Raw genomic sequence first — 27,920 nt, forward strand, 5'->3', positions numbered from 1 at the left:
CTGAGTGGAAAAAAAAAAAAACCCCGCGCGTACGCAAATGGCGGCGCCCATGGGCGCCATTTGCATTCCTTATTTTGGCACATGTAGTCTACGTAAACATTTACGTAGACTACGGCGAAAATAAAGGGAACGCAAATAGCTACGCTACACTATTTGCATTCCCCTTATTTTTGCCGTAGTCTGTATAAATGTTTACGTAGACTACACGTGCCAAAATAAGGAACACAAATGGCGGCGCCCATGGGCGCCGCCATTTGTGTACGCAGTTTGTTTTTTACTCAGCCGTGATAGGCTACGTAAACATTTACGTAGCCTATCACGGTATTTTTAAAAAATCTAGCCGTGATAGGCTACGTAAATCTTTACGTAGCCTATCACTTTTTTTTTTTTTTAAACTTGGAAATGGCGGCGGCGGCGCCAGCTGGTTGGAAGACCAGCCACCGCAGCTGCCGCTGCCAGACCGCCGCCGCAGCCGCCAGGGAGATTCGCCCAAGGTAAGTCCCGTCCTGGGGGGGGCGGGGGGATGGCAGACCGTTTCGCCACCGATTTCGGGGGGCCGAATGTGCTGGCATTCAGCCTCCCTGAGATTCGTGGCGAAATTCTCTGACATCCCTAGTTATCCTTGCTCCAATATTTCTGGCCCTGACTGTATATTGAAGTAGGAGCGTCACACACCTGAGTCTCAGTGTATCCAAAGCTTTGTTCTTTATTGAACACATACGGTGATACGGAAGGCCGCTGAGGATACTTGAGAAATTTGAGCTCTTCTTCAATGTGGTTCACCCTGTTATTCAGGTCATTGGTTCTAATGCTTTGGGAAGAGCTGTAGCTCATTGGTAGAGCACGTGCTTTGCCTTTGCATGCAGAAAGTCCCAGGCTGAATCCCTGGCGTCTCCAGTTAGGGCTGGAAAAGATTCTGGTCTGAAATGCTGGAAAGCCCCTGCCAATCAGTAAAGACGGTACTGAGCTAGATGGACCAGTGGTCTTGATAAGGCAGCTTGATATGTTCCTAATGTTATTTTCTTGTGTAGTTTGCCTTGGTTTAGAGAATAAAGGTTTGTATCCAGTGCTAGTTCTACTTAGAGCAGATGCACTGAAATGAATAGGACTTAAGTTACACTAACATTGGATACAACCCAATACGTTTTCAATTTTGTGTATTTGATAGAACTGCATTATCTAAATGATTTTTAAGTCCAAGCAGGGCTGGCCCATTCATTATGCAAAATAAGGGGTCTGCATCAGGTAGGAGACCCTTCAAAGAGTGGTGGATTGGGGCTGTGCTACTAACTGCTGCTCCTCCGCTCAAGCTGCTGTTGCTGCCGCTCGTCGTGAGGTTCCCCTAGTCCCTCCCTCCACCTCCCTGCCCACGTGGTGCTCGCCTGTTGCTGCCACTGCCGCCACACCATGCTCCCCCTCCCCCCAGCACAGCAAGTGCACTAGTCTGCCTGACTATACAACACAGCACATGTTTCCTGTAGACAGAGGGGAGCATGTTGAAGAGGGCGTGTGTGCACACTTGTGTAAAAGTAGTGCATCCAGGATTTTTGGGGTGTGGGGTCTCACTACCAGGGAGAGGGAGGAGGAGGATGAAAGGAGCACATTACTCTTTGTAAAATAATAAAGCAAGCAGGTGCTGATTTTTTTTTTAGGAACCCAGCGCAGGCAGAAGGGAGCTAGAGGGTGCTTTTTCCCTTTCATCAGTAGCGGTGGCAGCAGCCAAAGCTAGCCAAACTCCTGGCCTGTCACAGAGCCCAGGCTTCCCCTTTCTTTGCCCCTCCAGCATTAGAAAGATCTCTGATCAGCTTTCCTCCTTGAAGCGGGTGGAGAGCTGGAGAGAAAGCGAGGCCTGAGTTATAGGGAGGCACTGCATGTGCCTTATCCCTTAAAAATGCTGCCAACAAACACCCCCATTCCATTTTATTACTTTTATCTAAGAGCTGGTGAAACTCAATCTCCTCCCACACACCACTCTCACTTTCCCAAGTGTCCCTCTGCGTGACAGGATGCTTTGTCCTGCTCAGTCTGCCCCAGCAGTGCCCGTGTTTTCCCCATGAGACCAAGCAGCATGAGTATGGCAAATGAAACAAGACTCTTCAGAAAAGACATGGAAGTTCAGATGGAAAAATTAAATGTCATCTTTATTGTTCTGGAAATTGGTGAGTGCGGTCCTTTGGAGCGGTCACATTTGTTCCCTTCTCCTCTCCTAAGTTCTCCCCGGCCCCACCTTGTCTTTACCTCCCCCTCCCTCCACTGCCTCAAGAGCTACCTGTGTGTCTTTGAGTTTCTGACATGTGGTCACTTTTTAGGGAAAGGGGGGTGCAATTTTCTTGTTCATCTCAGGCAGCCAAATGTCTTGGGCTGACCCCGAGTCCAATCCTATGCATGTTTTACTAAGAAGTCCTACTGAGTTCCCAGGTCAGTTCCAAGTAAGTGTGCATACGATTGTAGCCTTAATCAAGATTTTAAAACCATTGAAATATAATTGGTAAGGCAGAGGGAGCAAAAATGGCATGGGGAAAAAGGCCTGAATTGCACCATCAGCTCAGAACAGTGTCTAGCACAATGTTCCAAGGCCACCATGAAGTCTGTGTCACATAGAGTGAAAGAAAATGCATTGAAGATGGGGCACAGGTGGTATGTTATAACAGTAAAGCAGAGCTACTTTAATTGAATGTGAACCCTAATTTTTGGAGGTGTCGAACCACTGGAAGCACCTACCTGCATATGTGGTGGGATTGCCCAGTGGTGGCAAGGTTTTGGGTCCAGGTCTTTGCCTTTGCCAATGAGATATAGCACCATCTGCAAAAATGGGATTAATGTCTCTTCATATGGACTTTAATACACAAATAAGACATAAAGAACTCCTGACCTTTTTTCTGGACAGCAGCCAGGTTGGTCATAGCTGCTAACAGGAAATCAGCAAATGAACTTTCTCTTACCACGTGGAAACAGAAAATTTGGGACCTTGCACTAATTGAGAAACTTACTAAACATCTTCGGGTACAAAGAGGCCAAGTAGAAAGTGACACTTTTTATGGAATATGGTATCCATTTATTGAATTTGCTAATATTGAGAAGAATACACGACAACCTCCCAAGACTCTTGAACTCTGTGGTGTGATCAGTTGGGATGACTAGAACACCTAAAAGGGATAGACTCTTCCACAGAAGCACTGTGGGTGATAATACTGGGATCCAAAACTAATTTAGTGATAAGAACATGTTATCGTCTCCCAGAACGCTCAGGGTGACCTTGAGATGGAAAACAAAATTGGAGCGGCCTCCAAATGAAATGTTATAATAATTTATAAATGCACATTGATAAATGCATATTCCAGTCATGACAAAGAGGTTAAATTTCTCAGTGCCCTAAATGACTGTGCCCTAGAACAGTTGGTCATGGAACTGACCAGAGGGAAGGTGACCCTGGATTTAAACCTAAGTGGTGTCTCCCAGGACACCAAGGTGGCTTTCTCTGAAATGCTACCTGTTCAATGCACAGGGTTAGCTAGACAGGCGAAGCTGAGGAGTCTCAATACATGGATGAGATGGTGGTGCAGGGAGGAGGGGATCAGATTTGTTAGGCACCAGGGAACATTTTGAGACAAGCCAGGCTTGTACAAGAGGGACGGGCTTCACTTGAACCAAAATGGAACCAGACTGCTGGAGCTAAACATAAAAAGGGTGGCAGAGCCACTTTTAAACTAAATCCTGGAGGAAAGCTGACAGGAACTGGGAAGCATCTGGTTTGGGTTAAATCATACCAAAGGGATGAAGATAAAAATGATTTTGATTGCTCAAAGGTAGAAGGCGGGAAAATAGGGCAGGAGTACATGGAAGAACATAATAGTCAATCAAAGGGGCCAGTGTCCCATAGCAAAAGATGCACACGCCAGAGGCATCTGGGGAGGGACACCGTGTATAGGTGTTTTTATGCAAATGCTAGAAGCCTCCGAGCCAAAATGGGAGAGTTGGAGTGCTTAATTTTAAAGGAAAACCTGGATATAGTAGGCATTACAGAAACCTGGTGGAGTGGAGAGAACCAGTGGGATACGGTCATCTCTTGATTATGAATCCTATCGAAGGACAGGGAGGGGCGTACTGGGGGAGATGTTGCCCTGAATGTCAAAGAGAGCATAGGGTTGAGCGGACTATAACACCTAAAAGGGGTAGGCTCTTCCACAGAAGACAATACCAGGCTCCAAAACTAATTTAGTGCTAGGAACATCTTATAGTTCCCCAGACCAGAATGCTCAGAGTGACCTTGAGATGGAAAACAAAATCAGTTTTTTTGTTTCAGGTTACAACAAAGGAAGTGTAAAAATGGGAGACTACAATTACCCCTACATTGAGTGGATAAATGCATGTTCCAGTCATGACAAAGAAGTTAAATTTGTCAATGCCCTAAATGATTGTGCCCTAGAACGGTTGGTCATGGAACTGACCAGAGGGGAGGCAACTGGATTTAAGTGGTGTTGCCCAGGACCTAGTACGAGATGTAAATGTTCTTGAACCACTGGGAAACGGTGATCACAGAGTTATCAGATGTAATGTATATTTAAGTGGGAAATTGCCCAGGAAGTCCAGCATGGTCACATTTGACATCAAAAGAGGAAACGTCTCTAAAATGTGGGAACTGGTGATAAGGAAGTTAAAATGTGGGAACTGGTGATAAGGAAGTTAAAAGGGGGAGTCAAGAGGAATAAATCCTTTCAAAATACTTGGAGATTACTCAAAACCACAATAATAGAAGCCCAGCTAAAATGTATACCACAGGCTAGGAAAGGTAGCACCAAGTCCAAGAGGTCACCGGCATGGTTAATGTGCAGTGTCAAGGGAGCTCTTAGAGGAAAGAGAGCATTTTCCTTCAGAAAATGGAAGTCTTGCCCAAGTGAGGGAAACAAAAGGGAGCACAAGCTTGCACAAAGACAATGCAAGCAGGCAATAAGAGATGCAAAAAAGCATTTTGGAGTGTGCACTGCTAACAATATCCAGGCCAACCATAAAGAATTCTTTAAATATATCAGAAGCAGAAAGCCAGCTAGTGAGGCAGTTGGACCATAGGATGACAATGGGGTCAAAGGAGTACTGAAGGAGGATGAGATTGTAGAGAAGCTGAATGAATTCTTTTCATCTGTCTTCACTGCAGAACATATAGGACAGATACCTGTGCCTGAAATGATGTTTTCAGGAAGGGAGTCTGAGGAACTGAGGCAAATAGTGGTGACAAAATATGAAGTTCTCAACCTTATTGATAAATTGAAAGAAAATAAATCACCAGGCCCAGATGATGTCCATCCTAGAGTTCTCAAAGAACTCAAATATGAATTAACTGATCTTCTAAGCAAAATATGCAACATGTCCCTAAGATCAGCCTCTATACCAGAGGACTGGAAGATGGCCAATGTAACAGCAGTTTTCAAAAAGGGATCCAGGGGGGATCCAGGAAATTACAGGCTGGCTTAACATCTGTTCCGGGTAAATTGGTCGAAGGCATTATTAAAGATAAAATTAATAAGCATATAGAAGGACAAGCCCTGCTGAAAAAGAATGAATACAGCTTCTACAGAGGTAAGTCCTGTCTCACTAACCTTTTAGAGTGCTTTGAGAATGTCAATGTGTAGACGGGGTGATCTGTTAGATATTGTTTACTTGGACTTCCAAAAGGTTTTTGACAAAGTCCCTCACCAAAGACTCCTGAGCAAACTTAGCAGTTATGGAACAAGAGGACAGGTCCTCTTATGGATCAGTAACTGGTTAATGAACAGAAAGCAGAGAGTAGGAATAAATGTTAAATTCTCCGAATGGAGGGAAGTAAATAGTGGGGTCCCACCAAGATCCATATTAGGACCAATGCTTTTCACGTTGTTCATAAAAGATCTGAAATTTGGAGTGAGCAGTGAAGTGGCCAAGTTTGTGGATGACACCAAATTATTTAGGGTGGTTAAAACAAAAAGGGATTGTGAGGAGCTCCAACAGGATCTCTCCAGACTGGGAGAATGGGCATCTAAATGGCAAATGCAGTTCAGTGTAAGCAAGTGTAAAGTGATGCACGTTGCGGCAAGAAATCGGAACTTCAAGTATAGCCTGATGGGATCTGAGCTAGTGGTGACCGACCAGGGAAGAGATTTTGGGGTTGTGTTGGACAGCTCAATAAAGATGTCAACCCAGTGTGCGGCCGCTGTAAAAAAAGGCAAACTTCATGTTAGGCATAATTAGAAAAGGAATTGAGAATAAAACTGCCAATATCATACTGCCTTTATACAAGTCTGTGGTACAACCACACTTGGAATACTGCGTACAGTTCTAGTCACCACACCTAAAAAAAAAAATCGTGCAGCTGGAGAAAATGCAAAAAAGGTCAACTAAAATGATCAAAGGGCTGGAGCATCTCCCCTGTGAGAGAAGGTTACAACAGCTGGGATTGTTTAGCTTGGGAAAAAAAGGAGGGTAAGGGGAGACATGATAGAGGTGTGCAAAAATATGCATGGTGTGGAGAATGTGGATAAGGAGATGTTTTTTTCCCTAACTCATAACACTAGTTCCTGGGGGCATCCCATGAAGCTGATTGGTGGGAGATTCAGGACAGGTAACAGGAAGTTCTTCTTCACACAGGGCATAGTCAAACAATCGAATTCACTACCACAACACTACCACAAGCCACCAATTTGGACAGCTTTAAAAGGGGGTTAGACAAAATCATGGTGGAGAAGGCTGTCAATGGCTACTTGTCCTGATGGCTATGTGCTGTCTCCAGTCTCAGAGGTAGTATGCCTCTGTACACCAGTTGCTGGGGAACATGGGCAGGAGGGTGCTGTTGCACTTGTGTCCTGCTTGCGGTTTCCTGGTTGATAGCTGTTTGGCCAGTGTGTGAACAGAATGCTGGACTAGATGGCTCTTTGGTCTGATCCAGCATGGTTCTTCTTACATTCTTGTGTTGATTAGTGAGAACTTTGTCAGATAATCTTGCTTGTACCAAACAGATATCCTGTGTGATCAGAAAGTCTGTAAAGAAATTGAGTCACATGTGGTGTTATTGTTTATTGTTACTTGGAAAAATCAGATTAATAGAGGGCCTTTTCTGTGGTGGCCCCCACTCTGTGGAACTCCCTCCCTAGGGAACTCCGCCATGCCCCCTCTTTAATGAGCTTCCACCGTGCATTAAAAACATGGTTGTTCAGGCAGGCATTTGGGGTGGGTTAGGGTATTTTAGAAAATGTTTTTATTGTAGAATTTTATTGTTTTAAACTGTTTTATTGTATGCTGTACATCGCCCAGAGTGGCTGGCTGACCAGCCAGATGGGCGATTAATTTAATAATAAATAAATAAATAAATAAATAAATAAATAAACAAACAAACACAATTGAAATAACATACTAAAATCATGCTCTTTAGTATCTATATTAGGAAATATACTTGTCACAGTCAGGGTGAGAATATTGGGTGTCCCAAAAGGGTTCTTAAAAGTGTTAAGCTTCAGACTGGATTGGACCATGTACAGGCCAACCTTAGATACAACAGATCTGTGCTTGTAGCAAGGTGTTCAGTTCAATAATTCTGTTTCCTGCTGTTGTGCACATATATATCTATTTATTGAGGTAGGAAAAACTACTGACATTATTTCAATTATGAAACAACCCTGTGATGGACTAATTAAGTAATTACAGGGATTATTTGAAACTCTAATAAGGGTGGCCTTAGAACCTTGCCAGTGTTTCTTAATTATATGGAACATTGTAACCTTTCCTAATACTATAATTGAAGGACCTCAAGACTGGATTATTCCTCTCTTTCGTCATTTGTTTCCTTCTTCACTTATGTAAGGTTCGGATGGAATTTCAGAAAAGCTGGGAGCGCTGGAGACTGGAACACTTTTACATCCAGAGAGACAGCACTATGAAGCCACTCAAGTATCCAGCCAACAGCATAAGCAGCGGAGGCACAGTTGGGAGCACAGTCTATGCTGCCACTTGTCAGGCTACATTCAGCTAAAATTTCTGTGGAAGCAAGTGCAGAGGAGTCGGACCAGCTGACCTGAACTGTAGGAAGTACAACTGAATGTCCAGCCAGACTGATTGCAAAAAGCCTTTGGAAGGCTTGAGCCCCCATTATTCATTGCTGCAGGCAGCTGGACAAGCTTTTAAAATAAAGCAGACTGCTAATATAATCAGTGTATTTGAGGTGAGAAAATCTTCTCTAAAGTAAGTTTAAAGAGTTTTCCCCCAATTAATATCAGAGGCCTCCAGGTGTCCAGAGTCTAAACACTGTGTTGATGCAGTCACAAAGCATGAGGTTAATAGCTTATTAGTGCAGGTGGACGTGTTAAAAGGTATTGATTAAATTACAAGGATGCAGCTGATTAATACAGACAAGAAAAAACTTCTGTTGGGAAAGGTAAACCTAACTTCTCTCATGGCTAGAAAGCAGTTACAAACTGTAGATACCTTTCCAGGCCTTTCCAGGTGGTAGTTTTATGAAACAACAAATATGCAGCTATTGGACGCAGTTATTCCTGGGTATCCAGGGTGTGCCCTAACCAGCATTTTCCTTCTACTTAAACTGCAATTATAGTAACTGGGAAAATATTTTTTTCAGAGAGTTACTATGTCCATTGTAGTTTGGAGTTAGAATACCAAATATAGTACAGCAGGCACCTATAGGCCAGTGGCTATGTCCTGACTGGAAATAAGCAACTTTTCTCTTCCCACTGTGGCATATTAAGATTTAAAATAGTTGTATGGTTTCATTGGGATAAGTGCTCTTTGGCACACCACTGATATGGAAGTACATACATAGCATATTTTTAATATTTGGAAAGAGAATCTAGCAAATGGCAACCCCACACCATTAACCATTCACATTCCCCCCACCCCCCCAGCAAATGAAAAGCATTTGTGCATCCTATGCATTTATTTTCTCCAGCATTGGAGCCCCTCCCTTATTAAAAAATACAATAATGTAGTAAACCTGGTAAACAGGCAATCCCTCAGCAGCACAGCAATCTTCCTCTGCCCACCCACCCAGTGTGTGGGGACAGGATATTATCCCAGTATCACTGGATATTGCAATGGGAATAAAAACTTATTTTTTATCATCTGGAAAGGCCTGAAACTATTCTTGTGCTTATCAAATTGTAGCAGCTATGCCCATGGTTGGAGAATACAAATGCTAGAAATGTTGGGAAGACACGTTGCCTTTCGTTGCATGCTCTGAAACTTGTTAAAGAAATTTCTTGTCTGGAGAAATTTATGTACAGTTGACTCTTCTCCAGTCGATGAATGCATGCCCTCTCTCTTATCATTAATGTCTTTTTAAAAAGTGTCCTCTTTCAGTCTTGCCTTTTACATAGCCCTTTACTGCTTCAGAAGGCTACATAAATGCTAGTGTGAACCAAAGTAATCAGCAGCTTGCTGTGGGTAATGTGTTATCCTCTGCCCCTTGTAGACATAGAGGCAGAGAGACAGATATATGGAGTAAATAATGCTACCATTTATTGGGCTAGCATCTGTGGAGACACAGATTGTAGAGGTTAATCTTGTGGCACTACAAACCTTTGTGCACAGGAATCTTGGACTTGCGTATTTAACATGCTTTACTTTTATGTATACCTAGTGCTTTTCCTTTCCTCTTCAGATGTCTTATAGCTGCAAGGCTCTCCACGCTAGATATTGGAAGCAAAAATGGCTTGGTTGAGTTTATTCAGTAGCTATATTTTCAGCACTTGGTCAGCTCATTGTTCTATACTAGAGCCAGCTAGAATTCTTGCTGTCAGTAAACCTTTAGAATATTAGTAATTAAGTAGACTGCTCAGTTGGAATGAATTAAAAATATATAAACTTCATGTTCTCTCAACAGTAAATCCATTTCAAGGTGCCAGTCATTCCTAGAATGTTCAATGGCATATAAAGAAACTCTTGTTTACCAGACCTCATATATTAAGAACTGGTTGGTGCTGATCTGAGAAACATTTGACTTATCAAACTTGCATGATAAAGTTGTTTTTTTTAAAAAAAAAGGCTGAACTTTTTGGAGAAGAGATAGAAATTAGAAGTACTTCTGAATTACTTTCAAAGCAGAATTTGGCAGCAGATTTGAGATCAGCTTATAGCAGCACTGGAAGCTGGATTTACCATAATTTGGCAGCTTCTGCTATAGCTCCAGAAGACTTCCTCTGTGTTGTGCAGGGCATGTGTCTGTGTACTGTGATGTCATAATTTCATCTTGTCAATGCAATAAATCTCTGTACATGCCCTGTGTACCCTACAACATCAGATAAATCTTTCCCAGTCTTGTAAGCCATGCTGGACGTGTTTTGAATCCTCCTGTGCTGTTACAATGCTATGATACATATTACACTAGCCCAAGAAGCTTTTGTCCATGCCAGGTGTGATCTACAACATAGGAGATTTTCTGGAGATGCTGGAGGCTACCAGAACCACTGAATTCCAATAGGCTTGACAGCAGAACCTGGAAGATTTGGAATAGAAGCAGAAGGTTCAGTGGAGTTCAAGATATGAAATCTGGAGTGGGGTGGGCAGATGTTGGGACAATAGCGTCGATTAAGCTCTGCTCATATATGCATAGCAGTGTGCTTCTAATGCCAATGAGAAGCAGTGATATGCACTGCAGCCCAAGTTTAATATCCAGCTAGTCACATTATATGGCATATTCATGCTGCTTCTGCACAAATTAATAACTAAACCTGTGACAGTCTTGGTAAGTAAATTAAATTAATTAGGGTTCATGGTTTAAATTTCTAGATGAGGTAACATATTCTAAAGCTACAGTCCCAAGCACATTCAGGGGTAAGCCCCATTGAATACAGAGGAATTTACTCCTGAGTAAGGATCTTAAACTTCAGTGTGTATCTGCCATCTTCTGTGAATAAAGCCAGTCTGACTCCAGGACATGGTAGATAGCCTGTTTAATTTCTTAGGAATTTTCTCCTGGAGTGGCAATATTGGAGGAAATTGAAATCTCTACAGATGCAAGAATTCTGTCAAGGCCTATCATGTAATTCGTAATTAAAACTATTTTGTTTTGTTAATAATTCAAGACTGCAATCCTATGCATGCTGCCTGGGGAATGCTGGGAGTTGTAGGACTTTTTTCTGTCTAAACATGCATAGGACTGTGCCCTAAAAGTATTTCAGTTTGGGGTAAATAAGACTTCTGATATGTGCAAGTCCAAAAGAGTCAATGGAGAATATGGCAAATTTGTAGTAAAATCTGCAAACTTGGAAGAGGGGTAATCCAAAACATCATTTAGTGAAAGCTTTGTTTCTGGGCTTTTAGAAAGATGCTAGATGGTTTGTATTTTCTAGGACTAATATATTTTTTAAAAAATGTTTAATTCAGATAGGAATGTGCATGTACTTCATTGTATACAATTAGTTGTAAGGTTGATGGCCCAATCCAGATAAATGGAATGATAACACACTTTCAGCATTATAGAAGGTTAACCAAAGGGGTTCTTGTGGATTTAGCAGAGGTAGTAGTGATCTGAAACTGGAAAGCTAATAGTGATATTGCTAAGCTTGATAATAGCAACATTTCAAAACTCTGCTAGATGTGGTAGGGTAGTTGTATCCTGTACACATATGAAGCAGGAATAGGGAGGGTATACTCTTTACACAAATAGAAGTGCATGAGGGAGGCCCATTTGCTTCTTTAACAGTTGTCCCCTGGCCCAGCTTTCAATTTCAGAAAAAAGCCAGGCAGGAAATAAATTAAACCAGCAGTACATTGACCTAAGTGGTGATGGTGGGTTGCATTGTCTTCCTTTGCATGTTCCTGTTTATGTAGAGTGGATACTCCACACCGGCTTTATATGTGAATGGGAAGGACACATGGATAAAATCTAAGTCTGCCCCATCAGGTTTATTCTGGTGCTTGAAACACTGGGATTCATGCATAGCATCATAGATCTTTTGTTCAGCAGGAAACAATGCCAAAGGCTTTACAGAAGTACAAGAAACATTTCACTTGGCTGTTCTTGAATATTTTGTCTCAAGACATTTACCAGTGGCTTTTATTAAATATTGACTTGATATGGAAACTAAACCATCCTTTTTTTATTCCCATAAAATTTGTTGGGTAGATATTGGTTTACATTTATTGCTTTTAAAACTTTCATTGACTGATCACTTATTCTTAAAATAAATGAGTGCTCATTCATTTCTCCCCCCCTCTGTTAATTTGTCTTTCTTTTATTTTTAACCTTTACTCATTCGAAGGCCCTATTTGTGAATTAAAATGACTTCAGATTACTGGGGAATATATCTAATTGGCGAGGTATCTCTTACCCCCTTGGTCTCTTTGCCAACTACTACTCAGCACTGCAATTACACATGCCCCCTGCCCGTTTTGCTCTTGTCTAAGACCCATCTCAGTAGGTTATGGAAACCATGCTAGCTCAGCTTGGTTCAATGTGACTTTCAAGAGCTGAGTTGTGAGAGAAGTCTGGCCACCGAAACAGATCCAAAAAGCACTATGGGAAACCTGTTGCCAGGTACAGCCTACAAAACCTCAGAGACCCTTTTAACAATTAGCTGGCAAGACCTTTTCCAAGTAATTCACTCTGAACAAGTTAAAAAATTGCTACTAAAACATGCAGTTCTTCCTTACTATTGTCCATGTATTGTTGCCAGTGTCTGCTCAGACAAAGTTTTTCCTTCTATGCCATTCCTCTCTTTCAGCCAGCCATTTTTCATTTGCTGAATGTGTTCCCAGTAAAGTGTTGTAATACTGCTGCAGTGCATGCAGCTCTTCCAGACTGTTTGGCTAATCTTGGGTGTTGATAACAGCAGCTGCAGAGGGGCAGCCAAGCCTCTCTTCAGATCCTCCTACTGGCTGGTGAAAGCAGCAATGAGAAACAAGAAACATCCTTTCATTACCAGCAGCCAATTTATAATGTTCCTAATCAAATTAGGACTGATGGATAGATGAGAAGGGAAATGTGCATGAACTTGACTTCAAGTTGCCTTCGCTTCAGAATTTGTAGTATATTAAGACTGCTCCATATGGTGCTCAAAAATGGATTGAGCAGCCCAAGGCACCAGCAACCTACTCACTCACTGTGATTCTACTTCAAAGTGAATAGAAATTAAAGTTGCATTCCACAGTTATGCACACAAGTCTTGTTAATATAATACAACTTGCGGACAGGACTAAGTGCTTGTACTACAAATGCACCAAACGGTGAATATATGTTCATTCAGAGTGGATGTCTTGTTTCTGTCTGTACTGCTTTGATTCATTTAAAAAATATTCATTTTTTATTTTAATATTAAATGTAAAGTTTTTAAAGGAAGTTATAAAATATGTTAAAAAAAACCCCTCTGTTCACGCATGTGTGACTCTATCCTTGTTATTGCAAAACCAATGTGATTTGTCATATAAAGATTTGCCATTACTGATGTTGTCTCTTTTCATCGAGGCATTTATTTTGCTAGCACATAATTTATTTACTTATTTAAAATATTTCTTGGCCGCCTTTCAGGGCAGAAGCCCTCCCAAGGCAGCTTACAGCAATAAATACATAAAAACAATTAAAATATTAAAAGTGATAAAAATATAAAAACAACACTAAAAGCCAACAATAAAACCAACAACTATGTTAAAAGCAGCAACAATAGCAGTCATATAAATAGAAGGCCAAAGTAAAATTTTTTTCAAGCCCTTCTTAAAACGGAGCATGGCGGACCTCCAATGGCATCTTGTTCCAAAGGTGTGGGGCCACTGCAAAGAAGGCCCTCACGTGTGGTCACCCACCTGACTGCTCCCATGGCTGGGCAAATGAGAAGGGCCTCTCTTTCTGATCTTAAAGTGCGGGCAGGCTGATATGGGTGTAGGCGGTCCTTCAAGTAACTTGGTCCCAAACCGTTTAATGCTTAAAAGGTCAAAACCAATCCTTTGAATTGGCCTTTGGAAATGCACCAGTAACCAGTGCAGCTGGCGCAGTATAGGTGTTATATGATTGAATCGCCTCGCTCCCACTAATACTTGGGTGGCTGCATTCTGCACAAGCTGGAGTTTCTGAACTATCTTCAAAGGCAGCCCCACGTATAGTGTATTACAGTAGTCCAGCCTGGACATGACAAGGGCATGGATAACCAAGGCAAGGTCTGTCTTCTCCAGATAGGGCCGCAGTTGGCGTACCAGCCTAAGCTGGTAAAAAGCACTCCTGGACCCCGCAGCCACCTGGGCTTCCCCAGTTAGCTCAGAGTCCAGGAGGACTCCCAAACTGCACACTTGGTCTTTCAGGAGGAGTGCAACCCCATCTAAGACCAGTTGTAAACCTCCATCCAAAGTAGTTGGTTTCCCAGCCCACAGTACCTCCAACTTGTCTGGATTAGGTTTCAGCTTGTTCACCCTCATCCACCCCAAAACAGCCTCCAGACACTGGTACAAGAGTTCCACAGCCTCCCTGGGATGTGCAGATGGAAACAAGAGGTAGAGCTGAGTATCATCCGCAAACTGATGATAGTTCAGCCCATACCTCCTGATGACTTCCCCCAGCGGTTTCATGTAGATGTTAAAAAGCATTGGGGACAAGACAGAACCTTGCAGCACCCCACAGGCTAATGCCCATGGGGTTGAACCAAAGTCCCCCAGCACGACCTTCTGAGACTGCTCCTCCAGAAACGACCAGAACCACTTTAAAACTATGCCTCCCAAACCCAATCCAAATAAACGATCCAGAAGGATCCCATAGTCGTGTACTGAAAGCAGCGGAGAGGTCCAGAAGAACCAGCAGGGTTGCACTCCCCCTGTCCATTCCCCAGTGTAAGTCATCAACCAGGGCAACCAGGGCTGTTTCCATCCCATAACCAGACCTGAAACCTGATTGGAATAGATCTAAATCAGTTTCATCCAAAACTGCTTGGAGTTGTGAGGCCACCACACGCTCCAGCACCTTGCACAAGACTGGCAAATTTGACACAGGGTGGTAATTATCTGGAACCAGGGGATCTAGATTTGGTTTCTTCAGCAAAGGGCCTCACCACAGCTTCTTTCAAAGCTGTGGGCACCTTGCCGGCACCTGCGAGGTTCAGATATCCAGCCCAGCTCTGGCAGATTTCACAAGCCAGGATGGGCAAGGATCTAAAGGGCAAGTAGTAGACCTCAGTCTTCTAAGCAGTTTGTCCACATCCTCAGGTTGCACAAGCCAAAAGATATCCATAACATGACTAGATGGTGCACCAGTTCCATCCATATCAGACTCTGTCAAAACAATGTCATCCAAGTCAGCGTAAATACATGCAATTTTATCTGCAAAGTGTCTAGCAAATTGTTCACTGGGGGCCTTTGAGGGTTCGAGCTCCTGTGTTCCAAGGCCTACACCCAAGAGGCTTTTAGCCACACAAAAGAGCTCTGCTGGACGACACTGAGCAGATGCAATGGTGGTGGAGAAGTAGGATTTCTTCGCCGCCATCACAGCCACAGAATAAGATCGCAAGTGGATTCTTACCTGTGTTCGAGTGCATTCGTTCTGAGTCTTCTGCCATTTGTGCTCTGTTCGTTAACACAGTCATTTCACTGCCCTCAGCTCCTCAGAATATCAAGGAGCTGACACAGTTCTATGACTAGGTCGAGGACATGTGGGAGCAATCATATCAATAGCCTAGGTCATCTCATTCCAAATGGTGACCAGGACCTCGGCAGGACCACCTGCAGGAAAATCCCCAAGAGACCTCAAAAATCCATCTGGATTCATCAGTCTCCGGGGGTGGACCATCAAATTTGGTTCCCCACCCCTGCAGAGGTTACAGGTGGCCTGAAGGTCAAAACTGATCAGATAATGATCTGTCCATGCCAAAGGAGTCACTACTGGCTCCCCCACCTGCAGATCATTTTCTCCCAATCCAGCACAGAAAACCAGGTCCAAAGTGTGTCCTGCCACATGTGTTGGGCAAGATATTATTTGAGACAGGCCCATGGTTGACATGGCAGCCATGAAGTCCTGAGCCACTCCTGACAAAGTAGCCTCAGCATGACTATTAAGTCCCCAAAGACCATAAGCTTTAGGGTCCTCAACATCACTCGAGAACACCTCAGTCAGCTTAGGCAGGGAGACTGTTGAGCAGCGGGGTGGGCGGTACACCAGCAGAAGCCATATCCTGTCTCAGGTGCCCAACACCAGGTACAGACATTCAAAACTGGCTGACTGTTGGATACGGAATCTGACCATAGAATCACAGGGTTGGAAGGGGCCTACAAGACCATCGAGTCCAACCCCCTGCTCAATGCAGGAAGCCTGATTCGCAGGCAGTCTCCCATCCAAGTACTAACCAGGGCTGACCCTGCTTAGCTTCCAAGATCAGAAGAGATCAGGTGCATAGACCAAAGCTACCCCCCCTCCCTGCCCCTCTAGTCGAGCTTGGTGCTGCACAAGAAATCCTGGCGAACACATTTGGGAGAGACTGACTCCTCCCTGTTCATCCAACCAGGTTTCGGTAACACAACCTAGGCCGGCAAGTTTTTCGGCTATAAGCTCAGAAATGATATTACCTTTTGAGTAGCCGACCTGGCAATCATCAGCAGCACCTTCAAGGTAGAGGGGACTGCAGGCAAGCCACCAAAATCACCGAGGTTGGAAGGCGGACTGGAAGGGGATAGAGCACACAGGTGTCTTAATCACCTTCCCCTCTCCTGATATCATTGCCTGCCACCACCATAACACCCTCTGCCCAGCACTACATCTATAGTGGCCCCAACTTCCTCCACTGGTAAACACATTTCAGGCCCACTAAAACCACATTCCAGGTTATGGTTAACTGATGGCGCTCTCCCGTATTACAGATTGACACACTGGAGGTTAGGTGGTAGTACCTCCCCCAGGAGTAGATGTTCCTGCTGCTGTTTTTGCTGTTGTACCTGCGTCTTCCAAGGTGGAGGGGGGATTCTGCTGTGCACTCCTGCGTGCGTCTCCAAGTGCGTCACTAAGTGTGCACTTAGCGTCACACTTTGTGCAACACCGAGGCATGCACAAAGGCAGTACTAGGAAGGGAGAGAAAGAAGACAGGGTCAGCGAAGGAAAAGAAATAGTGAGGAATTGGGTTGGGTAAAGAGAAATAGCAAGGCTACAGGCTGGGAGTGGGGAGAGAGAGCACAAAGGAGAAAGGTCTGTGTGGATGGAAGAACATTGAGCAGTGCCAAGAAGCAACTTTTTTCTTCCTGCCTGCTGAACATCTGATCAGCAGCAGATTCAGGAACAGGAAGAAGAACCTGGAGCTCTAACTTTAAAAAAAATCAAAACTACTTTTTTGAAGGAGGCAAAGCGTGGAGAGCTTTGCAGGTGCAGTTGGAGGTCCCTGTGGGCACCGCGTTATAGTGTATATAACTATATATATACACGCGTTATAGTGTATATGTTATAGTATAACAGGACCCCTGTTATAGTGTGTTTGGCACCACGTTTGGTAAACAGAATTAGCATTAAGGAGATTAAGTACTTAGAAGCCTTTGTAAAAACCAAACTACAATACATTCTTGCCACTTATTGCTACTACTACTTAGAAATCTGCCTATTCCGTAACTCAAAAGCTGCCAAAGATTCCTCTTGTTGCAATGAGATGTTGTATTTAGTTGGGATAATATGAACAAACATTTATTTTATGAATACACTTTTCATGAATAAACCCAAAAGCATTTGTGCACAAATATGGAGCTGGCTATAAGCTTTCTGATTTTAAGAAAACACTGTTTCAGAAGTCTGTATATCCAGAATTCTGTTATTCGTTATTTCTTAGGTTGCTTTAGCATGAAATTTGAATGGGCATAATTTTAAAGAATTATAGTTTCCTCCAATTAAGTACTTTACCAATTACAGATATCACATTCTTTCCAGGGTCCTCCATTTCATATTCCAAAGTATTCATCTTAACCATTAGAAATGGCTATTCTCCATCTTATATATCCAGATTTAATGCACCCATGGCAAACTGGACATGCAATATCTACCCTTAACTATTAATCTGAGTACAAACTGCTGGATAAGCACTTTTTTAGTTCACCACAGTAACACCCAATTTTTAAAAAGCAAAAAAAAAAAGGACACTTAAATCAGCCTTTACATAGTCAACTCCCTTTAATACCTGGTTTTTGTATTAGAAACAGGAAGTGCAGCTAGACCCTCAATTATAATGTTGAAGTGTGTTTTTTAAGGTAAAAAAAATCACAGGAAACAGTTTCTATTTTGTTCAAATAAAAAAAAAACAGGTCTATTCACACTTATCAGGAGAAAGATGTTTGCAGATATAAAATAACTGGTACTGACACCAGTTACCTCTCGGCTAAGGGCCGATACTGTAATTCTCTCTCAAACTGTTCTGCTGTGAGGGTTCCTTCAATAGCTTCACAGCCTGGGTTAAATACAGAATAAGCACTTTTTTCTCCAGTCTGTCTTTCTCCAGGGCCACGGGTTCCTACATAGATCCAATAAAACATAGAAAGGACAAAATAGGGCAAACCAAATTCCAGTTCCACGAACAGTCCCAGTAAGACAAGCCAGAGAAGAAACTTGAGAAAAGTCACATTCATGAGAAAGTAATGGGCCCACCATGGCAGAGGGGATGCAACAGCTTCACCCTTGGGGCTTTCTGTTCTTCGAATGGATTCCTAAGGAATAAGATCAATAAAAGACAACTAAGTTATTCATGCTTATGGATGTGATGAGTTTGGAAAAAGCAGACAAAAAGCAAAACAATGCTTCCATAGGCCAGAAAAAAAACAATTACATGGTAGGGAAATAGGAGTATTTACAGTCTGTAAATATTTAAAAGTACATGGGGCAGGGGAGGACAATCTATCCTTTCCAATAAGGCTAGGGTGAAGCAATACTTTTAAAACTACTGGGAGGAAGTTTAAAAGCTGGAAAGAACTTTCTAACTGTAAGGACACTTGAGAAATGGAATATGCAGCAGGGATAGACTGTGGGTTCTCCTCCCTTGGTAGGTCTTATAAGGAAGTTGGAAGGCATCTGTCGTGGATGGCTTTAGGTATACACTATCTTTTCTTGGGATAAAAATAAAACTCTAGGTAATCCAATGTGTCTCTTTCAATTCTATAATTCTATGCATTTTATGAACTTTTCCTGAAAACACCAAGGTTCTTCATAGGTCTTATAGAAACTACAGTGATGAAGCTTAGAAATGGGAATTAGTAGTTTGAATAAATGGAGATTTTTCAGAACAAATAGATAAATGGCATGAGGACTGGCATTTGGACTAGTGTTTTTTAATACATTCATAAATCTGGACGTTATGTCAGGTGGAAATTTCAGAAGGATCTCTCTAAACTGGAAGACTGGGCAACAGAATAGTAGATGAGATTCAGCATTTATGAGGTACAAAATAATAAAGAATAATAATTGTAGGTATACACACACATATATATGCTCATAATAAATTACTCAAGAAAGAACTTGGAACCAAAGCAGAAAGCTCATTAAACAGTGTTCTCAGCGTGCAGCAGCTACAATTTCCATTCAGCTCATGCTGACTTCCAGTCCTACTGTCAGACGATATGTATATGTCAACACCACACAGTAACCTCAGCAGAGATTGGAGGGTTTTTTTCATGCTGCCTCAAGCACTCAAACCTACTCTTCTGGTGCTCTGCCAAAAGCTATTCAACACATAGCATCAGTATTCCAGTATCCTGTAACACAGTTAGTGAGACAAAGAAAGAACATAGGTTGTGTCTATGCAGACAAGACTGTACAGATATTTAGAGGTAGGCTTTGTTCTGAATGTGTGGTTTCACTAGGGTCAGGAAGCAAGCCCCAACCCCATAGTATCCCAGAGTGCATCCCCTTTATTTTCTCCCATAAGTGAATGGATGCCATTCACTTCCATAGGAAATAGTAATTTTTATTTATTATTTAGAACAGCAGTTCTCAACTATTTCTCCCCATAGACCACTTAAAAGTAGCTGGAAGTCTTGATGGACTGTAAAGGGTTTTTTTTGTTCTACAATGCAAAGCACATATACAATTCATTTTTAATACCTTTTTCTTAACTTCAGCACCAACATCAACACCAGTGCTGCAGTATGAAAGTAATGGGCCCTTTTAGCTGATAACTGTTGAGGGGAAAAGTAGTATATTGAACCAGTGTTGTATTATGAAAATCACGGCTCCTGAACAAGGACCTTGTCATCCTGTTCGATAATCCAGCCCTGGTAAAAATGGCTTTGATCTCGGTTGTCAAAAAAAGATAAATCAAGTGCAAGGCCAAATACAGATACTGTTGACTCTTCTGCAAATTTTCCACAGACTACCTGATTGGAGTTTGTGCACTACCAGTGACCCACAGCCTCGGTTTGAGAACCTCCGATTTAAAACTTTTCTAACCTGTTCTTCAGACAACAGCCTCTCTGAGTAGCTAACCTAGGCTTAAAAGCAACAACAGTATCATAAACAAGTACAGTTGAAAGATGCATAAAAGCACAATATCTAAAAAGCCTGGCCAAAAAGACATCAGACTAGGCACCAGATGAGAACATAAGAAGAGCCATGCTGGATCAGACCAAGGGTTCAGTTAGTTTAGAATTCTGTTCACACAGTGGCCAACCAACTGCCCATGGGAAACCCACAACCAGGACATGAGTACACCAGCAACTGCTGCACATAGGCATTCTGCCTCTGGTGCTGGAGGGAGCATATAGCCACCAGGGCTAGTAGCCATTTATAGCCTTAACCTCCATGAATTTGTCCAATACCCTTTTAAAGCCATCCAAAGTGGTGGCCATCACTATGTCTTGTGGTAGCGAATTCCATAGTTTAACTATGTGCTGTGTGACGACGTACTTCCTTTTATCTGTCCTGAATCTCCCACCAATCAGCTTCATGGGATGACCCCAGGTTCTAGTATTATGAGAGAGGGAGAAAAATGTCTCCCTATCCACTTTCTCCACAATATGCATAACTTTGTACACCTCTATCATGTCTCCCCTTACCCTCCTTTTTCCAGGCTAAACAATCCCAGCTGTTGTAACCTTCCCTCATTAGTTGCTCCAGACCTTTGATCATTTTAGTTGCCCTTTTCTGCACTTTTTCCAGCTCTGTTTTTTTAGATGCAGTGACCAGAACTGTACAGATTCTAAGTGGTCACGCCATAGATTTGTGTAAGGGCAGGAAGATCTTGGTGGCTTTTCGATTCCTTTCCTAGTTATGTCTAACATGGAATTTGCGTTTTTCACAGCTGCCACACACTGGGTTGACATTTTCATCAAGCTGTCCACCCCAACCCAAAGATCTCTTTCTTGCTCAGTCTCCACTAGCTCAGATCCCATCAGCTTACATGTGAAGTTGAGATTTTTTGTCCAAAGATGCATCAGTTTACACTTACTTAAGTTGAATCGCATTTGCCATTTCAATACCCATTCTTCCAGTCTGGAGAGATCCCTTTGGAGTTCCTCACAATCCCTTTTTGTTTTAACTACCCTAAATAATTTGGTGTCATCAGCAAACTTCCTGGGGGAGCATTCGAGAGTTGGGTGGCCACCAATGTGCCCCTATCAGTGGTCTGAGGGTAGGGGGACCTAAAGAAGGGTAAAACAAAACTGGAGAGTATCCAAAATGATCCAATGGAATAAAGAGAAAAATGTCTCAGGATTTTGAAAAAATATATATGATTTTATTCTGAGAAGTAGCCCTACGCATTCAGCCCCGAGTATGAGCCTTCTTTAGGGGCTAGATTAGAGGAATAAGAATGGGACAAAAGGACATATACATTTAAAAAAATATAATTAAGAATAAAATATCCATTTTAAAAATGCTAATCAAATTATAATAATGCTAATTATCAGACTGTAAAATTACCTGTGATATTTACTCAGTTTATATGTAAATAAATCCCTGCAGAGATCTCTGAAAAGGGTGAATCCTGCAACTGGTGACAAATTGTGATATGCAGTAGTTTTTTATACATTTTTTAAAAAAACAGCTGTATCCATGTAGTTTTTAATTAGGCTCAAGGTTCCCCTGAAGAAGGCCCATACTCAGGGCCAAAACATGTATGGCTACTTCTTGGAATAAAACCACATATATTTTTTCAGCATCCTGGTACTTAGAATCATAGAATAGTAGGGTTGGAAGGGGCCTACAAGACCACTGAGTCCGACCCCCTGCTCAATGCAGGAATCCAAGTCAGAGCATCCCCGACAGATGGCTGTCCAGCCTCATCTTGAATGCCTCCAGTGTGGGAGAGCCCACCACCTCCCTAGGTCATTGGTTCCATTGTCGTATTGCTCTAACAGTCAGGAAGTTTCTCCTGCTGTTCAGCCGGAATCTGGCTTCCTGTAACTTGAGCCCATTATTCTGTGTCCTGCATTCTGGGATGATGGAGAAGAGATCCTGGCCTTCCTGTCTGTGACAACCTTTCCAGTACTTGAAGAGTGCTATCATATCTCCCCTCAGTCTTCTCTTCTCAAGGCTAAACATGCCCAGTTCTTTCAGTCTCTCCTCATAGGGCTTTGTTTCCAGTCCCCTAATCATCTTTGTTGCCCTCCTCTGAACCCTCTCCAGCTTGTCTGCATCCTTCTTAAAGTGCGGTGCCTGGACACAGTACTCCAGATGAGGCCTAACCAGTGCTGAGTAGAGGGAAACTACTACTTCCCGGGATTTTGAAGCTATGCTTTTATTAATGCAGCCCAAAATAGCATTTGCCTTTTTTGCAGCCACATCACATTGTTGGCTCATATTCAGCTTATGATCGACAACAATTCCAAGATCCTTCTCGCTTGTAGTGTTGTTGAGCCATGTATCCCCCATATTGTAACTGTGCATTTGGTTTCTTTTTCCTAGGTGCAGAACTTGGCATTTATCCCTATTAAATGTAATTCTGTTGTTTTCTGCCCAGCACTCCAGTCTATCAAGATCACTTTGAATTTTGTTTCTGTCTTCTGAAGTATTTGCTATCCCGCCCAATTTTGTGTCATCTGCAAATCTGATCAGCATTCCCTGCACCTCCTCTTCCAAGTCATTAATAAAAATGGTGAAGAGCACTGGGCCCAGGACTGGGCCCTGCGGTACCCCGCTCGTTACCTCTCCCCTGTTTGAGAAGATCCCATTGATCAGCACTCTTTGAGTCCGATTCTGTAGCCACCTGTGGATCCACCTGATCGTTGTTTCATCTAGCCCACTTTTCGCTAGTTTGCTCATCAGGAGATCATGGGGCACTTTGTCGAAAGCTTTGCTGAAGTCGAGGTATATTATGTCCACAGCATTCCTATTGGATCTAAAGAAGGGCCTCAGAGGATGAACTTAATAGCTAGTTTGGGAGGAGGCTATTCTCAAGGTAGTCTGGTTCCAAGCCATTTAAGGCTTTAAAAGATTGTACTTGGATACACTACTGCAGAAAGAGGCTGCTTCCAGACAAGGCATTTTCTGTGGACATTGCTATGGCTCATTCACTCATTTTACAAGAGATCCACATGGTGTCATCATCCATTTGCAATTCTCCCATGTTTTCCCAGTGCTGCTTCCATCTTTTAAAAAGGATAGAAGAGTAACACAATTTCTACAAGTGTAGATGTTCTCAGTGCTAGTCTTCTGTCTTTTTTTAAAGGTATGTTTTTGACATGGGCAATGACTTATACGGCAGCTGACCACAAACTTAGCATAACTGTTGTAGTGGGGGGCATTTTTAATTGATCGTTTAAGTAGCACTGAAACACTTTTCTGGCTATATATATAGTGAAATACCAAGTGGCACATAGTGTGTGTACAGCTCCCTTTTCTTAACAGAATTTGCCAAACGAACTCTCCAACTTATGCCCTTGTCAACACGTCCTTATCCCCAACTGCTCCGGAATGGTGCTGTCAATCAACTTGAACCTCCTCACCAGCAGTGAAATGCTGCACTTGGGGACTATTGTTTATTTATTTACTACATTGCTATACTGCCCAACAGCCGAACCTCTGTGGGCAGTTCACAAAAAGTGAGGGCAACTTGGGAGGCGCCATAGCTCAATGTGATAGAGCCCTTGCTTTGCATGCAGAAGGTCCCAGGTTCAATCCCCGGGTCCTCTAGGTAGGGTGAGGAAAGAATCCTGCCTAAAATGCTCGAGAGCTGCTGCCAGTCAGTGTCGATAATACTGAGCTAGACGGACAAATGGTGTGATTCAGTATAAGGCAGCTTCCTATGTAACATTTGCCCTCCATCCCCAATACTGGGGGCCTGCCCTTGATTGCAGAAATCCTGACGAACAGAGGAATGCATCTCTTTTAAAGTCACATATGGTGCTATACTGCACGCACCTCCAACCATTTTCACAAACACACCTCATAATGGCAAACCTTTTGCAGTGCATAGAGTACTGTAGTTTCATCAGGCAGACCCGAGTCCAAATCCCTGCTTGGCCATATAGCTCAATTTCGGCAAGACGCTATCATCAGCCTCACACGGTTGGTGTGCTAAAGACAAGATAGCCCCCCGAGTGCCTTGGAATAAAGGTGGCATAAAAATGTAATTTAAATGTACAAAATCGCAAAGGGAGGGTGGGATGCGGTGGAGCCCTCTGAGGGCAAATACACAGCAGCAGAATCAAGCGTTAATGCCTGTTCTGGTCTGTGCCACCTCGTGGTCCATGGGGCTTCATGACTGAATGCTTTCCCATAGGGAAATATAGAACAAAACCGAACCTCTGTTCACACAGGAAAACATGATGTCAAACAGAAGACTAAGCTAAACACTTTCCCCTGACGTAGTAGGTATAGGAATAAATCTGGGGTGTTGGATCTTCCAAATATGCAACACTCCCCGCAACACACACACACACACACACACACACCCCTGAAGCAGCAACACGATTCTCTACCACTGCCTGAATAAACTGGCTCTCAGTAGCTACTTAGCGACGGCTGCCCTCCACACATCGGCCGCCCCGACAGGAAAGGACTAACAGCAGAACTTGGAAGTGGGGCGGCTCCGAGGAGGGGTACGCTCTGCCACGCTCGCCGCTTACTTGTCGAGCCCGTTGGGGTCTGAGGGAACTCGAAACGGCGGCCTCGGCCCTCCCCACAATGGCGGGGCCATCTCGTGCGAAGGATAACCTACCTCATTCGGGGGCTGGGCCTGGCCTGGGGCCTGCGCCCTCGTCGTCGGAGCCGCCGCCGCCCCCTTTCCTGAGGGCCTTGCAGCGCGAAGCGTGTCACCAGCGGCACGGCGGGCAGCTCGGAACTCGGCCAGTCTCTGCTCCATGAAGGCAGCAGAGCGGCCTCTGCTCCCGGGCCCACGATAGCAACGGCAGCCGCCAACCGCCAGAAGCGCCAGGCCGCTGCTTGCTGTCGCTGCACTCGCCGAGGTGTGGGCGGCAACTATCTCGCGGGTGGCCGGCCTGGACCTGCCCCAGGGTGGAGAAGAGCTGCGGAGAGAGCCGCCCCGGCGTGGGAGCAGCCGAGGGGAGGAGGCTGCCTTCCTCCATCCCACCGGGAAGGGGAGCCCGCAGGTGTTCGTTGATTAATGGTAGCCGAGACTGGTGTATTTTCCCTTAGAATGGACTTGCGCTACTTAAGTCCCTGTGGCTCAGACGGATATATAGAGATTTATTCATGTTTTTAAAAATCATCTGAAAGGCGCGCCTCGGGACAAGAGTCTGGCACCAACATAGCCCCGGTTCTAGCCTTTGGTAGGCCCGGTACTCGCCCGCCCCACGCCCTCCATCCAGAGAGGATAAGGAAGCCAGCACTCTGCTGGGTGAATCCATGCCTGCCGCCCCGAAGAAAGAAGGCAAGCAAGAGGGCAGCGGCGCAGCGAGGTAAATTTGTCCCTGGACTTAATGTTTTTGTGCCCCCCCGGCCCCGGCCCGCGCCCTTTTAGTCAGCCATTTGTGTTACTTCAGTTGTGAAGCGCATACCTAACAAGTCTCCCGCCGCCGCAACCAACATCCCATGCTTTACAACTGTTTCTGTATTCCATATACATGTTAGAATAATAAGAACGAAATTGCCAAGCCCAATTCAAAATAATATTTCGAGCATGTGCAGTTTTGTATGTAACTCCACTTAATAGCACCAACATGACTACAGGAATAAAATAAAGTTTGCTTTTGCACCTACTGCTTTCTGGGTAGCTATTTGGAGGGGCCCTGGGCTGCAGCAGACTGGACGTTGGCCCCAAGGAAAATGGGTGAGCTGATGCTTGTGTGCTTTCTCTGGGTGGCCTCATCCCAGAGCAAGAGACAGCAGGGGCAGGCCAAGAGCAGGTCGAGTTGGCCATGGCAGCAGCTCCTGTGAGGCGCAGCTACTACCTTTTCTTTGTTCACTCCTTCCATCTGGACAGCATGGGGGTGCCACACTACCCAGAGAGTGAGTGTGAGCAGCCAAATGAACAGGTAAGAAGGAAGCTGCTCAGGAAAGGATGGGAGCTGCTGTTGCTTTATCTCTATCATTTCTGTGCACTCTGAAGATCTCCACTGAGCCCTGTCCTCCAACTCTGAGAAAGGCAAAACAAGTGGGTAGCCCCACTGGGCCCAATCCTGCCAACATATCTTTGGGGAGCCCCTTCTGACCCCTTTCAGCAGCTCAATCTTCCACACTACAGTGCTTGCCCAGAGAGAAAGAGAGAGGGTGCGTGAGAAGGCAGCCCCACTGGGGCTATTTCTCCCTACTGGACAGTCCAAAGAGAGGGCAGATGAGTTTGCAGAAGTGACAGCTGCTCAGGAAAAAAGCAGCTCCTCATGGATATCTCTGGATATCACACTGGAGCTGTTCCTGTTCACTTCACCACCGTGTGAAGTGTGAGTGGGCAGACTCACAGCCTCTTCCTTGCCATAGTTCAGTGGTAGAGCACATGTTTTGCATGCAGACGATCCTAGATTCAATCCATGGCATCTCCAGATAGAGCCAGGAAAGACCCTTGCCTGGAATCCTGGCAAGATGCTGCCAGTCAATGTGGAATCAACTATGGAACCAATCCTCCCTATCGTGATTGGAAAGAGGGTGAGGAGGCAGACACAATGACCACTCCTATCACTGGAGTGACAGTCCTCCACATCATTTGCCAGAGAGCAAGGGTAAGAAATAAAAGTAGTGGCTGCTGTCATAACATAGGAAGCCGCCTCATACCTAGTTAGACCATTGGTCCATCTAGCACAGTATTGTCTACACTGGCAGTGGTTTTCTAGGATTTCGGAAAGGAGTCCTTTGCGGCTATATCTGGAGATAGCATAGATTGAACCTGTGACTATTTGCATACAAAACATGTGTTCTACCACTAAGGTATGGCCTTTCTCCTTTTCCTCTCACATGTCTGCACATTCTTTCTGGGCAGTGCCACTGGGTGGCCAGTTCACTGGCTCTTTCACTCTGGCCAGTAGGGCAGGGAAGTAAGAAGAGCAGTTCTACAAGGAGCAGTTGCCGGCACCTCTCATCTGCTTGCCTGTGCTAGCCTGGAAGCATGGTGATGAGGACTGAACCCAAGGAAGAGGCAGTGGCAAGGCCATCCTCCCAGGGGCCTTTGATGGCAGTGGCAGCTTCTTCACTCCAGTAGTACTATGGTTCACCACTGGTCTTTTGGGTTGTTTTAATTCCTACTTTGGCTCAGTCTTCTCCCAAAAGAGGGTCTATGAGCCTCCTGGCAAAGGCGAAGTACAGGCTGAAGGCAGGATTGCAGCTTGAGATTGATAGGCATATGGTCAAGGAACACCTGATTACTTTGAATGAGTTCAAATCTCCAGGGCCAGATGAACTGCATCCTAGAGTAATAAAGGAACTGGCAGAAGAACTCTCAGAACCACTTCGGGTGAAGTGCCAGATGACTGGAGGAGGGCTAATGTTGTCCCTCTCTTAAAAAGGGCAAAAAAGGAGGAACCTGGGAACTACAGACCAGTCAGTCTGACATCAATCTCTAGGAAAATTCTGGAGCAGATGATAAAGCAATCCATCCACTATTCTATGATTCTATGATCTG

The 27,920-nt window shown here is 44.0% G+C and overlaps 2 protein-coding genes across 18 annotated transcripts in view; one reads left to right on the plus strand and one right to left on the minus strand.

Annotated features, from left to right (window-relative positions):
• GLP1R (glucagon like peptide 1 receptor) overlaps positions 1-7,996 on the plus strand; it is a 110,160-nt gene extending 102,164 nt beyond the window's left edge. Inside the window, exon 13 of the mRNA XM_084820456.1 lies at positions 7,829-7,996. Coding sequence (XP_084676582.1) covers positions 7,829-7,996 — 168 coding nt within the window. The remainder of the gene's footprint in view (positions 1-7,828) is intronic.
• Positions 1-25,322, minus strand: part of SAYSD1 (SAYSVFN motif domain containing 1) — a 45,592-nt gene extending 20,270 nt beyond the window's left edge. Inside the window, exons 1-6 of one of the 17 annotated variants that reach the window (XR_014786887.1) lie at positions 25,068-25,322; positions 18,566-18,624; positions 16,882-17,004; positions 16,516-16,609; positions 12,631-12,855; positions 361-10,471 (exon numbers count right to left, since the gene is read on the minus strand). Coding sequence is in view for 4 of the 17 variants with exons in the window: in XM_084828524.1 (XP_084684650.1) it covers positions 13,759-14,832 (1,074 nt within the window). In the remaining 13 variants the exon portion in view is untranslated. Of the gene's footprint in view, positions 1-360; positions 15,229-16,515; positions 18,625-24,975 lie in introns of those variants that run through there. The other 16 variants (XR_014786888.1, XR_014786886.1, XR_014786883.1 and 13 more) reach the window with 16 other exon arrangements.
• Positions 25,323-27,920: the final 2,598 nt, after the last annotated feature.

Source organism: Heloderma suspectum, chromosome 1 (genome assembly GCF_057233095.1).
Source record: "Heloderma suspectum isolate Gila_16-S chromosome 1, 16-S_ref, whole genome shotgun sequence".
NCBI classification, from domain to species: domain Eukaryota; kingdom Metazoa; phylum Chordata; class Lepidosauria; order Squamata; family Helodermatidae; genus Heloderma; species Heloderma suspectum.